Raw genomic sequence first — 20,041 nt, 5'->3', positions numbered from 1 at the left:
ACCGCGTAGCTGGATCGATGATGTCCAAGAGGGAACTGTTCAGGGATATGGAGTGAGGTGGGTGAGATTCGAGGGTCATTATTCTCTAAGGGTAGGTAAAAACATGCAGATAGGTGGTTGAGGGTCGATAAAGTAAAGAGAAGAACTGCAGAGAGTACGGATAGAAACCTGGATAATACCAGGATTTTAGGAGTGGGCAAACAATGAGGAACATGTGAGGCAATATGTTTCCATTAACTTTTCATTGCATTTTTCCATGAGCTTTTGAAAGTCTCATGAACAAGCAGACTAAGAAGAACCATGATGAGATACTTCAAAGTAAATAATGTTACAGAAGCTGAAGGAGTGAAGCACAGCAATGAGTGAACTGTCAAAAGTGAGACATGGAGCCGAGTGGCCCAGCAGGTGAGAATGGAAGGGCAGCCACTGGACTGGGTAATTTGAGCATCCTTTGTTGAGTTGGGAAGAAGATTTTGTTAGAATGGGCAATTTGAGGTTTCGATGAGAATCAGGTATCGGGCATCAAAGAAGAAAATATCCTATCATTGTGAACGAGGGGGAGTGCGGAGTGCAGACCCAAAGTCCATCTGTAGGCAACTGGACATCCCCTTACAGAAGGGTCACGGGGAGGAGATGAGCCAATCACAGTGCAGTGTAGCAATGATGAAACATACAACTTTCCTCTAGTTTGTAATGCTTCCCCCTCCCCCTCCTACCCCCCCGCACCCACACTAGCATGATTCCAATTCTACCTTACAAATCCGACTAGACCAGAGGATGTACACTGGTATAGATAGGAACTGGAAATGTTAGGTTTCTCTCTCCGGCCTAAATCTCAGCCTTGGTCCTTGGCTCCCCGCGAGAAAGATTTCACGCAGAAGCCGGGCTCGTGATCCAAGTGAATTTAATGAAAGTTCAAAGAAGCATCAGGTTTTACGCAGCACCCATAGGATTCCTTTGACCATGCGTCCTGGCAGAGACTGCTCCAGGTCACGCAAGGATCTCTCCCTTCCCACGAAGACGACCAGACCGCACAAGCAAGCCAAGACCAAGAGCCTCTCCTTTCTGGTCCCTGCCTTTTCAAGGGTTCCCGGGGGAGGTGTGGTGAACGACCCCAGGTTGATCCCATTGGCTGAATTGCAATCACCCGGCCCAGGTGGGCTGCTCCAGGTGTAACGCCCATTCGAGCCCACCGGCGGGAAAATCCAGCTTTTGTCCTTTGCTGACTCTCCTGGGCATGCGTAAATAGACTTCCCAATTCCCTAGGCTAAGCTACCTAACAGAAACACAGGGAATCCAGGACAGATGATCCCTTCAGGACCAGTGGTGAGGGAAGGTGGGGTAGAAAGGGGAATGGACCAAAAGGATCTACATATAACCCCCTCCCCAGGAGACGGACAACAGAAAAGTGGGTAAAGAGAGATGTTCGACAGTGTAAGACATGAAAAAATAATAGCAATTTACAAATTAACAGGGGTTCATGAGGGAGGGGAGCAGAGATGGAAGGGGAAATGAGGAGTTGATATCAAGAGCTCAAGTACAAAAGCAAATGTTCTGAGAATGATGATGGCAACAAATGTTCAAATGTGCTTGACACAATGGATGTATGTATAGATTGTGATAAGAGTTGTATGAGCTCCCAATAAAATAATTTTAAAAAGAAAAAGAATGTGTGTGTGGATTGTGATAAGAGTTGTATGAGTCCCTAATAAAATGTTAAAAAAAAAAAAAGAATGAGGAATTTGAAGTCCTGGGGTAGTAATACAAATTATTCTTTCAAAAGTTTTGATTTCAAATGAAAGGGTAGAGATAGGGACACCCCCACCACCCCTGCCTCATCACTGCCCAACCCCCAGTAGATAGAGGGTGATTCAGAGTCTTGAGACAGTTTCTTCTGGGTAGGAAAGACATCACCAGGTTTCACACTAGGTTAAGGAAAACACTCTATTTCATCTAAGAGAGATGAAAATGAGAAATGGGAATAATTAATAGAAAAGAGGCTACATGGGTCAGGGTCCAAAATACAAGGAAGGTCAGGACTTAAAAGGCACCACATCCTGCATCTGGAGGAAGTAGGAAACCAACAGGAGATAAAAGGATACGAGATGGAGGAGGTGGGAATTAGGGAGTCTCACTCCTCAATGACTTCATTTTCTTGATAAAGTAGGAGATATCTGATGTCCTGGAATGCGGATGTGTTAGTCTGGGTGACTAGAGAAAGAAATACAGAGGCTCTCAAAGATGTGTATAAGAAAGAGCTTTATATAAAGAGTAATTATACATTAAGGAAACATCCCAGCCTAGTCCAGACCAAGTCCATAAGTCTGATATTAGTCCATATGTCCAATACTAATCTATAAAGTCCTCTTCAGACTCACGAAACACATGCAATGACACTGAATGCAGGAAGATCACAGGCCAGTGGGCTGGAAATCTTGTGGATCCAGTGGCATTGTCAGCATCTCTGCGCTGGCAGGGTCTCCTGGTGGTGCCTCCAGCTCGGGGCTCTAGCATAGCTCCATGCGTCTTGTCAGCTGCAATGTCTCCAATGGTGTGAGCCTGCTCCTGCCTCCAGTGAGCTATTGATCTCCTTAGCACCTCCAAATGCGGTCATCAAGCTGCAGCCCTTGTCCAGGCAACACCATAAACCAAACTCCCTGCCATCGAGTTGGTCCCAACTCAGTGTGACCCTGTAGAGCCGGTAGAACTGCCTCAGTGGGGCTGTGCTTAATGGTTTAGATGACAGATAGACAGATGATTTAGATAAGAGAAGGACAGGCGAGTTTAAACTAGATGAAGGTGGTGGTGCTGGGAGTCTGGTGACCACAGAGCAGAGACCATGACAGCAGAAGAGTGGGAACTCTACCTTCCACCTTGCTTCTCGCCCCTCTGCCCTGCCTGAATGATCCTTCTGCAACAGCAGCCATTACTGACAGAAAGCCAAAATGAAACAAACAGAACGAGAGCACATTATTTCAGTTCCTATAACACTTCCCTTAAAAGACTTGAACTATCTAAATCATCACCCCAAAAGCTCTTTTAAATTCTAAGGCTAAGGACAAAATTATGGTTAAATGTTTAATTAATGTTTATTATAGCTAGCATATTAGTTTTGGAAAGGTCAAATTTATGACACAGTGAAGTAATATTTTTAACATTCCGTGAGCCTGCTTTATAGCACATTGGGGCTCACAGAATAATAAATATCTTCTATTATTTCGCAGGACTCTAAGCGAAGCTGCGTAGGGCTGGGAGAATATTGAATTTCAAGTTGAATGAGCTGGCATGGACCTCAGGCAGGTCACTCCATCTTTCAGGACTTCAGTACTCAGACGGGTAAAATGAAGGATAGGGAAAAATCTCCAAATTCCCTTCTATGTAAAAAAAATTATGAGTGCAATTTTCCATTTTAAGTCGCTGGAAAATTGATAAGAAACATTGGCATGCAGTGGTTGCCGGCTAACCCCCAGGTCAGCAGTTCACATCCACCAGCTGTCAGGGACACAGAAATGCCAGGCTGCTCCTGCAAAGATGAAAGCCTTCACACCCCTCAGGGCAAGTCTGCTCAGTCCCACGGGTTTGCCACGAGGTGGACTAGCCTCGAGAGTAATGTGCTGTCTTGTTTTACACTTTATAGAATTGACAGCTGTGACTCCTTTTCCTTGATGACATGTTTACATTTCAGTTATATGTATTAGTCCTCGGCCCTTGATCAGGAATAAGAACTCTAACGATAACAAGGCCACGAAGCACAAGAGGACCCACTTTATCACTTTCCACTTTATGTTATCCCCCCTCTGCCTGCAGATACCCTCTGGAAGTTTCATCTGAGACGTTGAGTCCCTGTCTCGTGACCACGCCTTCCTAGTGAAGCTCTCTACTGGGTTGTCTAAAGCACCCAAAGCCTCATCTCAGCGGCACACTCTCCTGCAGGCTCCACACATCACAACCTAGATTTGTCATTGAGGATGATACATCAGAAGACTCAGATCAATAATGTGAGTATTACAATGCGTGGGACATAGAGGCTGGCCGCCTGGTGGAATATGACGGATACACTGAACAGCATCGTGTTGGGGGAATAATCAAGGCTGTTATTTTTGTCTACCATTCAGAGGTTTCGCCTGTCATGAGATGAGAGCTCGGCAGAAGCGGTAGCTCATGTTCATTTTAAGTCCCGAAATGTATCCTTTGAAAATGACCCCATACCACTAACCAAAAATGTCACAAATAGGAACACACAAGATTGATAGAGGGTTTCATTCGGGAACTTGGAGCTTCCATTTGAGATGCAGAGCACTGGAAAGCACATGACTCCCACTAGACGCAGAAGAAAAAACCAACTCTCCTGCCAAATCATGACTTTCCTGACCACATCAGAGAGCACAGGTCACAGGCAACAAACGAGGCTGAAGCTGAAGGCAATGCTGCTGTCTCCAAGGAGAAATGGAATGTGATCGCAGCTTGCCTGAGACAGAGACGGTACCAAACGGCAATGAGGTACACCTGCGCGCCCATTAGGGTGGCCGTACTTGGTTTTTCAATGGGGGAAAAAACAAGTGTAGGCAAGATGGAAGAGAAACGAGAGCTACCATTGTGGAGGCGGGTTCCTCAGAAAAGGTGGCAGGAGAACCGCCATCTCTCTCAACAATCACCAGCTCAGGTAATCCATACAAGTGAAGGCATGGACATCCACAAAGGAACACACGCACGCACGCACGCACGCACGCACGCACGCACGCACGCACGCACGCACGCACGCACGCACGCACGCACGCACGCACGCACGCACGCACGCACGCACGCACGCACGCACGCACGCACGCACGCACGCACGCACGCACGCACGCACGCACGCACGCACGCACGCACAAACCCACTGCCGGTGAGCTAATTCTCATTCACAGTAACCCTAGAGGACAGAGTGGAACTGCTCGTGTGGGTTTCACAGAGGGTAAATCTCTAAGGGAGCAGACAATCACGTCTCTGTCCCACTGCCAGCGAGTTGTTGCCAATTCCTAGCCACCCGATAGCACAGGGCGGAGCTGCCCCTGTGCGTTTCCAAGACTGCAATTATTTGCGGGAGTAGAAAGCCCAGTCTTTCTTTCGCAGAGTGGCTGGTGGTTTGGAACTGCTGACTTTGCCTTGAGCAGTCCATCACGGAACCACAGAGCTACAAGGGAGTACTACACAACAACCAATGGAAACGAATCCCGGAGGCTGAAACCTGAAAGCATCAAGCTAGGTGATGGTAGTTAGTTACAAGTTATTTAGTTACGTCAAGTTAGTCACAAAAGGGCAGCTGTTACGTGACCTCGCTTGTAGGAAATAAGCAAATACATAGAAACTAAAGATCACCATTTGTCACGGTAAGTGGGAGGGCAGGGGCAAGAAAGCAGTCTGGCTGCGTCATGGGCTGATTTGGAGAGACGGCCATGCAGCTGTAAGCATGTAATCAGTGTAATCTAATTGGGCATGTAGAAACTGTGAGATAGTGTATGCTTATTATGTATATTTCTACCACGATACACGTAATTTTAAAAGAAACAACTTTTTGTTTTGAAAAAATGCAGCATGGGCATTTTTCCTCGAATGTCTCAGAACAGAGACCCTTGTTTTGATACGCTATTACCGATCATTGCTATTGTGCAGGGTGTTTTTTTTTCTGTCAAGAAAACGTTTCTTGTGGCACCATCAGCCTTTTGCTATATCACTAAAGATGAATCAAGATTTGTGCACTTTGCTGGATGTATGCTGACCCCTTGCTAAGACTCCTAAGGGGGCCATGACATCAGGCATCCAGGAGCCACACGGCTGTGACAGGTCCAGAAACACAGGGGCTTTCCAACAACTAGCACCAACTCTCGCTGCCCATTCTACCACAGGGGCAGCTCAGGCAGCAGGGGCTGGCATCCCAGCTGCAGGATTAATCTTCACGTCGGACACAGCTCACCGAGCCCTCCCAAACAGATGTCCTCTCCCCATTTCATAATTTTCATTCCCAAACACATGTCTTCACAAGGCCTCTCCCCATTTCATAATTTTCATATCTTGGATCTGCGTGTGAGACGCAAGAGTCTGTGCACCAGCACCAGGCATTTATTTTCCAGTAACTCTCCTGTGGTTTGGTCTGCCACCTCACTTCCGAGTGCAGCCTCCATTATTGGCATTGAATATTTCCACCAAATCTTCTATGTCAGCATTCCATTTTAGTTGCTTTGGATCAAACCATGGGCAATTATTCATGGTTGACTATTTATGACCTAAATTAATTGCAATTTCATAAGACACAAAGTAGCATTTTCTTTTATTCGGTGTGTTTTAGAGAAACTGAACTTAAAGTGGGATGTGTGGAAGAAAGGGGATGAACACGGGGGGGAAATACTGCAACACCTAGAGGGAGGCCCTTACCTTGGCTTTCAGCTCAGCGCACAGCTCCTGCTGCTTTCTCCTGTCTTCAGCCACAGAGTGCTCCACTTCATGAGTGACGCAGGCCTCGGCAAGGGCCATAACCGCCTTCTGTATAAAACCCCTCCTGCTCTTATTCCAATTTGATAGCAAAATATTTCTCTGCTCGCTAACAAAGCGATAGTGCTCACACTGTTTTTCATGTACTACCTGAAAAAAATAACATAGTAAACATTTGTCGTTATAAAGTGTGCCTGTCATTTTGAAATGGTTATTCTAAACTGAACAGAATAAATCCTAATGATTTGGAGAAACTAGAAACAAATGTTTAGACTCAGTACGGGAACCAGGAGCCCGGTACCAGTTCCAGGGTTCTGAGCCCGTGACTAAATGGTGATAGGGGACAGCTCTCTGACCTTTGTGAATCCTCGGTGTCCTCCCTGTGGACTCACCTGGGTGGCCTCTTTGTCAACGTTCACGTCACAACAGAAAATGGGTCTAGGAACAGAAAGCAGTATTTCCCCTACAGGCAATTTGAAAGACAGCTCACCCTGAAATTGGTTTCAGTATTGTAACGTTTACTTTGAGTGCTGGGCTGTTAATCCTTGAGGGGATTATAGCAATGACCACTAGCCCTTCCACCCCAGAATCCTGAGGGACCTGCCACTCTCACATCGGTAACAATAGCTCCCTTTGCAGCCAGGAGACTTATCAGAGTGTAGGCTGAAGAAGAGGAACAGGCACAGCCTGAGAAGGCTGAGAAATCTCCAAAGGTGATTGCAAAACGCACCACCACCTTTAGAGAGAGCTGTGTCCCCTGAGGTTGAAAGTCGCTGATCTAAATAACTCTTCATTTTGCCAATACAGACTCAGCTTCAGACTCTGATGCACCGTTTATCCACTATGTGCTGTGGAACAAGAAGCTAGCAAACAGGACAGGAAGGTCTTTCCTACCTACGCTACTTTATTATGAGGGGCTTGTGCCAGTTGGATTTTGGGTCAATTTGGCTGGGCCAGTATGCCAAGTGGTTTGGCGGTGACCAGTTGGTATTCCTCCAGAACCTGACCTAACACAGTGCCACGCCCTCCTCAGAGGGTTCTGACATGAGCAGCCAATCTGTTGTGAGATTAGGGTGGGATGCAACACTTTTATTCAAATCATAACACTCATGCGATTAATGAAAAGGAAGTCTCTTCAGAGGCGGTGGAACCTAGTTCCAGTATAAATTGCTTGCTCTTTGCTGGGTCTGAATTCAATCCTACATCTGACTTATTGACACCTATTCTTTGGGCATGAGCCAACAGCCTGCCATATTGTCCGCGATAGCTTGTGAGTCGTCAGTGGCCTTGAAATCTGACGAGCCAACCTTGGACTCATTTGTTCCTGCGGTCGCCAACCTGTCATCTTCCAGCTGGTCTTCAGCTCATCAGCCCTCCAGCCTAACCTCCAGCCTCACATCTGACACACGCTCTTGGAAACGGTGTGGCGTGCAACTTGCCCACTTCAACAACTGTGTAAGCCACATACATTGCCTTATGTATTCATGTCTCTGGAGAGCCCAGTCTAAGCCACGGCTTTCACAAGTTCATGGGAAAATTGAATTAAAAGAAAATGTAATTTTCCATAAACTTGTTCCCCTCAGCAACACAAAAACAAAACATCGCTGCCATGATGTTGATTCCGACTCATAGAGACTCTTTAGGACAGGGTAGACCTGTCCCTGTGTGTTTCCATGACTGTAACTCTTCACGTGAGCAGACAGCCTCATCTTTCCCCTCTTCTGATTTATTATATTCACACCCACATGGATTTGGGCTTCATTTAAAACAAATATCGGCTACTAAAATCTGTTCTGTAAACTCTTTAACTTTGAATCTAAATCCAAAATTATGCCAAATAGCTGGCAAGCATTTAGAAAGAAGGCATATGGAACGCTGAGTAATCAATACAACGTAAATGTGAAAATTGTTATGTTAACAGTAGAGTTAGAAAAATATAGGGGAAGAAATGAGTAGCTGACACCAAGGGCTCAAGTAAAAAGAAAATGCTTTGAAAATGATGATGGCAACTTATGTACAAATGTGCTTGACACAATGGATGTGAGAGGAGATGTAAGAAACCCCAGTAAAAGTATTTAATAAAAAAGAAAAGAAAAATACACTGTTAGAAATGACAGCTGGTATAACTGTTTTTGTTTTTCAGTAAACTCAACAGGGAATTTTAAGCTCTTATTTGATATTTGAAAAATTCATATTTGATAAATTAATCCAGAGTGACAATTTTATTATATTTGTCACGTGTTTATTATATAACAGGTGTCTGCTATAAAGTGGGCAAACGAGTATAGGTATCTGAGGGTCGTATATGAGAGAGCAGCAGACAGAACTGTGGTAAAGACATCTTTGCCTAGTAGGCACAGAATGAGTAATAGTTGCCAAAATCTGCCCAGCACCCCCTTTCCCCACCACACACACACACTTCAACATGAAGTGTTTGTTGACGTTTGAGAAATGACTTGCACAGACTTGTAGCCTATAACTTTTGTATTGTTATAACTCTAAGAAAATCTAACTTTGAGAGCACCGTTTTAAAACATATGTTTTGTTATCTGATTAGAAATTGCTAAAGCAATTTAACTTGCCAAACTTCGAGGTAGAGCACTCACCAGATCATGCCTGGATTTATGAGGAAAATATCTTTGTAACATATCCAGATACAGAGTCCTTCTGGCAAAGAGAGCTCCAGGATACTGATCCAGAACAACCTGGTAAATCCAGTGATCATCTTCACTTAATTGAAAGCCTCTGGAAGGAACAATCGTGTTATAATGTATTATTAAGCCATTCGGTAGCCTGAAGGATTTAAATTGCTTGAGCAATTTAAACTGCTAGCAAGCAATAACAACTTTGTTACACAACTCTGATGGCTGGTGTAGAAAAGATGATAAATGCTCATATCATAGGTTCTTTAAAATGAATTTTTTGTTGTACTCTGTGTGGAGGGGTGACATTTCAGACCATCAGCTCTGCACTGAGCTGCTCAGACCCGTCATCAACCCTCACCGATGTTCTCTCTCCCATGCAGCCTTCACTTCTCTACCCGGGATCTCCTTCCTCTCACCAAAGTCAATACCTGACAACCTTCCAGTCCATTGCTTCATCTTCCCACTCTTGCCCTTCTCCCTTTGTGAATTTCCAAAGCCTACTCCCTTTGGTATGCAAGTTTTTATCTGGGTTTTTGTTGTTGTTGTTTGTTTTGGGTTATGCCTTATAATAGTGGTCTCATCCAATATCTGTCTTTTTGTGATTAACTAAGTTCACTCAGCATAATGTTCTTCAGGCCCATCCACATCATGACGTGATGAGTGGTTTCATCATTGGTTTGTAGTGATGCATCGTATTCCCTTGTGTGGATGTACCAACATTTCTTTATCTAGTCTTCTACTGGTTTGGACCATCTCCAACTTCTCATTGTCGTGAACAGGGTTTAGATGAGCATGGGCTATGTCTGTATGTGTGAAGGCTCTTACATCTTCATGCCCAGCAGAATCATTGCTGGATCTTATGGAATCGCTATGCCCAGTTGTTTAAGGTAGCACCATATTGCTTTCCACAATGGTCGTACATATTCACCGTCCCACTAGTAGTGATACAATGGGTTCTTTCAAGCCTTTATTTGGCCTCACCTGTAAGGTATGCTTAAAATCATGAGCAATGGATGAACTAAACAGAAATTGGAAACTAGATTGTTAAGCTTATAGACTAAAATTGGAATTTTAATTATTCAACCAAATGTCCACGTTCAGGAAACTATAAACATAAACAGAGTTAAATGATCAACTACCTAAAGGAAAAGAAAGCCTGAGAGAGTTGTTAATTTAAGGTTTACCGTTAAAGGCAAGTCAACAATTATCTTTTACATTGCCCTCCCCATTCTGTGCTTTGCAGGGGTAAGACTAGTTACTGGTAGAGAAAAGATAACAAATGATGTCACATTTCAGATCACTAAAGAAATTACTTGGAAATAGAATCCCTTCAAGTCACCTTCTCTACAGCATTCCCACCACTGAAAAGACCCTTTCACTGTGGCACACGAGCCACCGGCCTGGTCTGTGTTCTCTATGAAGAGAAAAAGCACTTGCAAAGCCCTGAGGAGAATGAAAAGGTTGCAACACAAGCTTGAACTCAAAACGGAGTTAATCCGCTCTGTTTGTATCCCGAGTTTATTTGCATAATAAGATTCTTGTTTTATAAATTAGAATAATCAAATACAGATGCAATCAAAGGGAATATTATTAGCAATGAATATTTCTTTGATCCAAGATGGAAATGTCCTATTGTTTATTTCTACTCTGTCGGTGGTCTTTGACTTTAAAGCTAATTGTGAAATTCAAAGGCTTTAAAAAAAAATAAATAACGTCTGCTATGCCCCTGAAAAATATTTGACGATTGGAAACAGAATAAAACACCTTTTACATCAGTGATACTAATGGGAATTCTACTGCCTTTTTTCCAAGGTTACCTAGTTTCTGTAAAATACAGCATTATTCTGCTGAGTAGCTAGGAAGAACAAGTCTGTTCCAAGGAGAAAGAGAGAATCCTCGCCACCAGCTCCATCAGGGGAAGGACGGGAGGGCTGGGGGTGGTCTGCTAGGTAGAAGAATCTAGTTCTCGAGTGGACCTCATTAGCAGGTGCGGAGAAAGAAGAATTTTCAGATGAGTTTATCCATTGAATACACCAAGGACTTTGGTCCTCTGTGAATCAATTATGAATTTATAGGCAGTCTGATGATTCTGTGAACAAAGCATTTCAAGTAGGGGAAGTAAGCAGAGATGAAGGCTTGCCTGAGTGTACTTGGCACTCAAGTTGCCCTTCGATCTACAAGTCCTCCTGCAAGGAGTGTTGGTTCCATTCACAGCAGCATGGCGGTGCTTCGATAACGTGGTTAGCCACAGAAATGCTCTATTATTAGACAGCAAGCAACAAAGGGAGACCAGAAGTCCGTGTTCTCCTGGATGCTTCTAAATTGCTCTTGTTAGTGAGGGGGGGTTGGACAGAGTCAAGGTCCAACAGGATTTCCATCCTTTTACATTAAGCCATTCACCCAGGAAATGGATGTAGTTGGTACCCTTCAAGATGGTCTTTACTAGCTAAAGTTTCCATCACCAAGAAGCTAGTAACTCAGATTCTCTTTTTCCTGGAAAACTGTCCTGAGTCACGTGGAAACTGCTCCATTCGCGAGGCTCCTTTCAAAAGCTAATTACAACCAATACTAGGGAAGACGTGGCAATAGAATGCCTCAAGATGGCACATTTGTGCTTGAGCGCATCCCTATGGACTCTCCCAGGCTCCACTGAGACCTCACCCATGCTGAGCCCTCTGGTCCAGCATTATCCCACTGCCCACGGGCCCCTTCTTCTGAAGAGCACCTCCTGATAAACCATCGGTGCCACCATTCCCTGTCTCTGCTTGGTTTCTATAGAGCCCGGCCTAAGACAAACTACAAGCAGTCTCACCCAGGATTTTCAAAAAGACTTGGGTACATGAAAATTACTTCTAAGTTAATTGCTTTGATGATGTCTTATGCTGAATGATAGTGCAAGATTGTGACTGTCCTTGAAGATAAAGTGAAAATAGCAAACATTTACCACACACAAAAAAATGCTTTTCACATGAAAGCACACAGTTAGCAGTTTACCCTGCTATAAAAAAGCACCCCAGCAGGAGAATTTGGGGCACTCGGTATACTTTTGTACACCGTGTGAATGTATTAATTAGATGCCATTTTAGTGACAAAATTAAAATGATTTAAACATATAAAATGAAAATTTAACATTAAAATGAGATCTTTCAAATGAAGTATACCACTCACAGTGGTCACCCCATTTTTGCCTTTCTTGTTGATTTCAGAGGCCACACGTTCAAGAAGCTTTTTCAATGACCACAATTACATAAATTATATGTCATTTTCTAGTACGAGTAGAAAACACTGAAAGCATGCTAAAAACGATGCATAATACCCACATTATTATTCTTATTTTCAGAGTATTTATTCCCATTTACAAAACTGCAGGCTTGAATCTTGAGACAAACATTCACACTGGCAGGACCACAGGTACAATGATACATCTCCATTAGAACAGTGAACATCCAAGAGAAATAGCTGCAATGACAAAGTGGCCATTTCCTAAAAGCTCAGCCTTAAACCACTAAAATCGAATCGAAGCCCTTTGCGTCTATATTTCTGACTTTGCAAAGCGTTTGGCTTTACTGATCAACCTTCATCATCTCTTCATTGTTCAGAGGAAAATCTATATAACATTACTGAAAATACGGGTAGTTTTTACTTTCTAGAGTTCTTTTTTTAATTTCACTGGATTGTCAGTGACCAATAGGAATCAAACCAAACCAGACCAGTGGCCGGTGGCCTGATGGTGCTTTCCCAGAACTCTTGGTCTGTACCTGACCTATCGAGTCAACCACAGATGTGACCACAGTAAAGAACACGATGAAAGGGTCTCGAGTTGGGGTGGGGCAGGAGAAAAGGAAGCCTCCAGGGCTGCGGGTGTGGATTCCCTTCAGAGGAGCCCTTTTGTAGCAGAGGAGAACTGTGCTCACAGGCTGTTTTTTCAGCGGTGGACTGTCAGGTCTTTCTCCGGCGGTGCCTGTTGGTGGACACACACTGCCAGCTTTTCAGGACTAGCTAAATCGCAGATGTTTCTAAATATTCGTACTTCTCACCTGCTGTCTGAATTTTTAAAAAGAGACTATGGATTATTTTTTAATTAAAGAAAACTTTAAAATTATCCTATCCTTTGACAGATCTCTGCAATTTCTTTCTTCCTTGTAACTTATTTTTGTAAATGCAACTTTCCCATCTAAAATGCCTCATAACTTTTATCTCCATCACACCACACCAAGGTGTTCCAGCTTACCAGTTTGTGGCACGTAATCCTTCCAACACTTTGCGGAATTTCATTCTGCAGAAGCGAGTGCTGTTTATCCCTCGGGCCCAGGGACCACCACCACCACCACCCACCCTAGCCCCAAGCCAAAGTCCACGTATGGCATTCAATTATGATTTCCCAGGACAAAACAGCCCATTCAGAAAATGGAGATGACAGGCCTATGAGAATACTACCTGACCAAGGCCAATTGTCTCCCTAATTGCACCTATTTGGATTCTTCTAAAGATCTTAAACTGACTTATAATTAACTTAGCTCCCCATTTTCTTTGAAGTCCTACCTGGTTGGGTAACATAAAATGCAGTTAGTGAGTGGAGAGCCAACAATGGCAGGGTGACAGGTCCTTTCAGAGTGAAAACACGCTTATGAAACTAAACATTGTGTCTGTCAACTGGCTGAAAGCTGTGGTATATTTTATCAGTGTGAAGGCTATCAAGTGCCACTGTGATCGAAAGACCACAAGTGGGTGGCATGAACAAGCAAATTTATTGTGTTTGTTGTTGTTAGGTGCCGTCCAATCGGTTGCAACCCACGGAGATTAATTTATGGTACAGACACACCCACCGGCATCCAGTCAATGCTGACACTCAGCGACACAGTCAAAATGCCCTTTTGGGTTTCCAGCCTGTATATCTCTAGAGGAGCAGACAGTCTCGTCTAAGGTGGCTAGTATTCCGATGTGCATCCCGTGATGGCTCCTTAAACTGCACTTGACTAACCCTACTTGGTTAGCATAACCAAGACAAACTATTCACAAATGGATGAGAACCAGAAGCAAAGAGGTTAAGGTTGACAGTGCATACTTTGGTAGGAGGGCCCAATTCAATTCCTATCAGGAGCTTTCCAGGCAAAACGATCATCTTGAAGTTAGTTTGCACAGCTCTCAGACAACGGCCTCAAGACTGGCAATCGCTAATCTAGCCTCAAGGAGCCTTGGTGTCAGTGATTACATGTTGGGCGGCAATCCAAAAGGTCCGCAGTTTAAGACCATTAGATGCTCTGTGGAAGCAAGACGGGGCTTTTTTATCCCTATAAGCACCCCAGGAACAGTACCGGGAGTAGTGCCACCAGAAGGGGTGCAGGTGGAGGCAAGCGGGGAGGACGGGGGACTGATCACAATGATGGATGTGTAACAAAAACACACACTCTTCAGGGGACAAGTAACAGAAATGGGGGCGAAGGGAGACAGCAGACAATGTAAGATAGGAAAATAACAATATTATATAATTGATCAAGGATTCACAAAGCTGGGAGGGTGGAGGAGGGAGGAGAAAAAAGCGGAGCTGATACCAAGAGCTCAAATAGAATGAAAATGATGATGGCAACATATGTACAAGTGTGCTTGATACAATTGATTTATGGATTGTTATAAAATCTGTAAGAGCCCCCAATAAAATGATTCATAATAATTTTTAAAAGAATCAAAGTCTAGGAAACCCAGAGGGCCAGTTCTACCCTGTGTTGTAGGGGCTAGACTATGACATACAGGGTCTATGACATCTAAGGTCTACAGGAGTCGGCATCGATTCGAAGTCAGTGAATCTGGCCTGAAGAAATTTTACCTCTTGAAATGTGACAGTGTCAACAGGGTACATCACACCCCCCAATAGGAAGCAGGATTACTGTAACTACTGAATTCATGTGGATAAAAGAGAACTCTGACCCAATCCTCTTGTCTGGTTGAGCTGAGTCTACTGAAAAACACAATTCCATTACCATTTTCAATACTGTCTTCCTGAACTCAACCCAACTCTAATCAGCCTAGTTTCTGAAATTGCTACCTTCCACCCAGATTTGATGTTCAAGTCCAAATCCCTCTTTGATTTTTAGCCTAGTTTATAGGGAGCTCCTTGGTCCCACATCCATTGCCAGTCACCAGAATCTGCTCCCTAGATTGTGCTTAAGAGAGTCTCTTCTCTCCCCACTGAGAGCTACCTCTATCTCTCTTCTCACCTCTGAGCTTCTTTGGTTTGGCTTCATAGCTGGGAGTTAACAATCAGAATAAAGTGTGCTCTAGGGAGCATGGTCAAAATTCATTAGAATGAAGAATTAAATAACAATAATAACAATAATAATAAGTGATTCATACAATAGAGTCAGCACTTGCATCAGCATCAAAGACTCATTTCCCTAAGGGGTGGACAGGGCAGTGAAAATGTGGCAGGGCTCTGAAAACGATGGCTCTAGGATTCTGTATTGGAGGGATCAGGGAGGAACGTCTAATTAGAAGATAAGGCTCAAGGAAGCTTCATTTTTATAAAAAATATCCTGCTTTTACTTAGATTTTTTAAAGAGTGGTTTACAAAGAAAATGCAATCTAAGAATATACAAGGAAGTGTAGCATACCAGCCTCCACAGTCAAATGGGTCCAAGGGGCAGTTGTCGAGTTGAGGAGTAAAATTAAAGAGGCATCAGACAAGATGAAGCATGCAAGTGCTCACCTCTGCCCGGAACCATAATGGCTTCAGGAGCCAGATCCACGCAGAGAGATAGACCATATTTCCAAATAAGGCTTTATACACTCTTGGGGCATGCCAGCCCCCCTAATTATAGGTACCCGCATGCAAATCAGGAAGGCGATTGTACAATAATAGGCATATGTGTGACAGGAAGGCATGCATGTAACAAGAAAGATGGCCTCTCGAGGCAAGGTGGCAGCCTAATCTTGGTGGTCCCTGAGTTGGCTTGACCTTTGGGCTCTCCTTCAGGGGAACAATCCATTATCCTTATCAGAAGAGAGTGGGCCCAATTATGGTGGGACAGAAAATAGGGCCTGATTGCCTTAGATGGCTGACAGTCTTGCAGATCACCTTTAAGCAGTTGACCTCCAAGTGTATAGTCAGTGATCATGTGCTTGCAAACAGCACCTTAGGTTTGGCATATAGGATGGGGGGACAACCTGGAGAATAACTGTTTCTGTAAGGATTTTCTGTTTCCTACAAGGGCGTACTTTCCAAAACTGGGGGGCAACCCAGGGGAGCTTTCACAGTACGCAGTTTTCCAGCTAGGTGAGCATCAAGCAACTAGCTCTGAGTTAATCCACCCAGTGGCATCACCTGGGAAGGTTCTCTCGGTCACAGAATCATTTTGTAAAAGCAGTTTCACCGGAAACTCATTTTTGGTGATGGCCAATTTAAAAGAACAGTGTGTGGCTGTGAAATTTTGTTTCCTGCTCAGGAAAAATGCTGCAGAAACTGTTGTGATGTTGAACACAGCTTACAAGGACAGTGCTATGGGGAAAACTCAAGTGTATGAGTGGATTTCTTATTTCAAAAAAGGCACAATGTCAATTGATGACAAAAATCATTCTGGAGGGTTACCCCTTGTATAGCGAGAGTATGTAGAAGTGAGAGGACAGCAAATCTTGCAAACCACCTTTTGTTGTCCATGTCCACTACTAGCTTTAAGGGGCAGTTAATTCCCAGTGGCAGTTTTCAGATAATATAATCATCACAATTTTTTTTAAACCTGTCATTGAGTCAATGCTGACTCACAGTGACCCTGTGTGACAGACCAGAACTGCCTCTGAGAAGTTCCAGGACTGTAAATCTTCATGAGAGTAGTAAGCCTCATCTTTCTCCTGCAGAGCAGCTGGGGACTTTGAACTGCTGACCTTGAAATTAGCAGGCTAGCACATAATCACTAGGGCTGAAAACTCTCTTCTGTGAAGTCCAGTCTGACTTAAATTGACACTATAATTCAGAAAATAATCTCTTAAAAAGAAGCCCTAATGACTCAACCAACTTGAATGCTTATTCATCACAAGTGTAAGGAAGAGAGAGTTATGACACCATTGTTGTTCCCTGTTTCCTGCACATTGGAATCGTGATCTACCATTTCTCCTCATCTCCCTCCTTCAGAGAAAGAGGATCCAATCTTCAGGCCTGGGACTGAATCTTGACTGATCAGAGGCTATTGATAAACACCCCATTCATCTCACCAGTGTTAGGTATAGGCATGGACAAGAGAACAAATTCTGGCCCCTGAAATCTGAGAAGTCTCTGAGGCGGAACCCTGATGCCTAGAAAGAGTTACATGAGAGAACTGATCTCTGTCTGCCTGGATGCTGTTATATGAAACTGCTGCAGTCACCTGGCAGGAAGCCACTGGACCTACAAGGCAAGAGCTTGGGAAAAAAACAAAAACAAAAAAACTGAGCATACTGGACTTGAACTACTTTACCGTTGGGCACCTTATTGAATAAAGCAATATCTATTGCTTAAATGCAGCTTGGCTGGGATTCTTTACAGCCAAAGTTATTCTGATAATTAACTGAAGAGAAGAAAGATGCTCCTAATAGTAGCTTCCTAATAGTGATTCGGAAGGAAAGTACTAAGAGGAGGTGTAATGCTGAAAGTAATGCAATGTGGCCAGGGACCAGCATCTAAGGTAACACTCCTCAATTGATTGGGACAGGCAGATGTTCCAACCAAGGACCATTTTAAAGACACAGACACACATGGAAAAAAAAACACTCAAACTCAAATGTGTACTATTAGTAAAGTTATGATTACTTACAGATACAATATTTTTTCAAATTTAGGGTTAAAAAAAGCTTTGCATGGAGACACAATCTGCCTCTATCCATCATTGTGGTTCTCATTGTGAATGGTCATTATCAGATACAAAAACACTTTTATATATAATAGAATTGAAAATCTTTGTCTTGTGTACATATTGTGTTTCAAATTTCTAGGCACCAAAGAAAGAATAAGAAGACAGGCCTACATCTCTCAGATTGTATGAAGAATACTGTAACTAGCCATTATGAGGGTTTTCTAACACAGAACCAAACCACTTCTGTTAATCTTTGTAGAAGCAGATTACCACATCCTTCTCCCATGGGGTGGCTTATCAGTTTAAACCTTTGATGATCAGCAGGTAAGTACTTTAACCATTGCATCATCGAGGGTGCCAGTGCCATATAACAACACAATAATATTATCTCAAACCAACTACCAGTAACCATTAAAAAGTTATTAAAATGCGTTAAAGGAGGGATTATTCTTTTCCTAAGGTTTGTTTTTAAAAAGATATATATTAACAATTCTCAACTCTATATTCTTTATAGGCACTTATATGGCAAATAAGTACGTGCCTATGAATGTGACTATTATAATTCCTATACCATTAGCTCCCTAAAGTGTCGGTTGTAGTGGTATGGCTTTCTCAAAGGGCTATGTTTTACCTGCAGTTAGACTTCAAGGTATAACAACACAGGGAAAAAATCACTGTTAAGAACAATTGATTTAATATATAAAGTAAGATTTATAATTCTTCCTGAATCAAAGACTATCTTCTCCATAGAAATAGAAGTTTTATCTTATCTTTCCTTATAGCTACACATATTTTATTACTTTAATAATAAAGTCTATTGTAATATCAGGTTAAAAAAACAACATATGTCAATTGTCCAGACACAAAACTCCCAGTTGCTATGTTTCTATTTTCTCCAATCTGATTTACTAAACAGTAATTTGATTTCATACTCATTGAAAAATAGAAAACTCTTGTGAATGGCCTTGACCCCTTCATCCTGTAAAACTCAGATTTCTCTTGGTTTCTTGTAGAATTTAAAATGTAACATTAAGCACCATTACACTGTGTAGTTTATAGCTGAAACAACTGTATCCAGAAGACAAAGGGCTGGATACCAAAATTAACCATTAACAAAAAAGAAACAAAAGAAGAGGGGTTAGGCTACAGTGATGGTATTAGTGAGACCAGGTGTGGCACAGTGGTTACGTGATTGGCTGTTAACTGAGAGTCTGATATGGTGAATCTATCTGTCTCTCTTCAAGAGAGAAAAGTGTGGCAGCCTGCTTCCATACTCATTTGCTGTCACTGAAAATTTCTGGGGCAGTTTACTCTGTCTGCAGGGCTGCTATTCCGGGAGCCAGTTTTTCACTAATGACTGCAGTGTAGTTTGAACTTCTCGCTCCGGTACCCATGAGTCAGGGTCCTATGCTGCCCAGATGGTCGAATCTTGGCCAATTCTTTTGCCTGCAGCGATCCTGTGTATTCCTTCCATTCTTCTTTTGACTACTCCTGCCTCGGTCAATATGTGGTCCATCGAATCCTTCAATGCTGCAATTCTAGTCTTGAATTGTTTTCTTCAGTGTTTCAGCTCGATATATGCTGAACATGTTCTTCCTTTTCTGGCTTTCTAACTCCATGACATTTTATTATAATGCTTTACTTTTTCTTCTGGAGTTGCTTTCTGAAATTTTATGTTCAGCTCTTTACTTTCATCATTTCTCCTGTTTCCTTTAGCTACTGTGTGTTCGAGAACAAGTTTGGGGGGGGGGGGCTGTTTGTTTTTCTTTCCTATCTTTTCAATGACCTTTTGCTTTCTTCATGTATGGCATTCTTGATGTCATCCCACAGCTCATTTGGTCTTCATTCATTTGTATTTAATGTGTCCAATCTGTCCTTGAGATGGCCTCCAAATTCAAGTGGGATGTACTCAAGCTTGTGTTTTGTTTCTTGTGGACTTGTTTTCATTTTCTGCAGTTTCAACTCAAGTTTACATGTGAGCAATTGATGATCTGTTCCACCATCAACTCCTTTTCTGGTTTGGTTGTTGATATTGAGCTTCTCCATAGTCTCTTTGGAGAGATGTAAATCAATTTGATTTCTGTGTATTCCATCTGGTGAGATCTAAAT

General features: G+C 42.9%; 1 protein-coding gene across 1 annotated transcript in view; it reads right to left on the bottom strand.

Moving 5' to 3' along the window:
- CCDC148 (coiled-coil domain containing 148) overlaps positions 1-20,041 on the bottom strand; it is a 337,076-nt gene that overhangs the window by 176,282 nt on the left and 140,753 nt on the right. The window contains exons 10-11 of the mRNA XM_075529709.1: positions 9,075-9,213; positions 6,412-6,618 (exon numbers count right to left, since the gene is read on the bottom strand). Coding sequence (XP_075385824.1) covers positions 6,412-6,618; positions 9,075-9,213 — 346 coding nt within the window. The remainder of the gene's footprint in view (positions 1-6,411; positions 6,619-9,074; positions 9,214-20,041) is intronic.

Source organism: Tenrec ecaudatus, chromosome 13 (assembly GCF_050624435.1).
Source record: "Tenrec ecaudatus isolate mTenEca1 chromosome 13, mTenEca1.hap1, whole genome shotgun sequence".
Lineage (NCBI taxonomy): Eukaryota > Metazoa > Chordata > Mammalia > Afrosoricida > Tenrecidae > Tenrec > Tenrec ecaudatus.
This window is presented reverse-complemented; position numbering and strand designations above follow the sequence as displayed.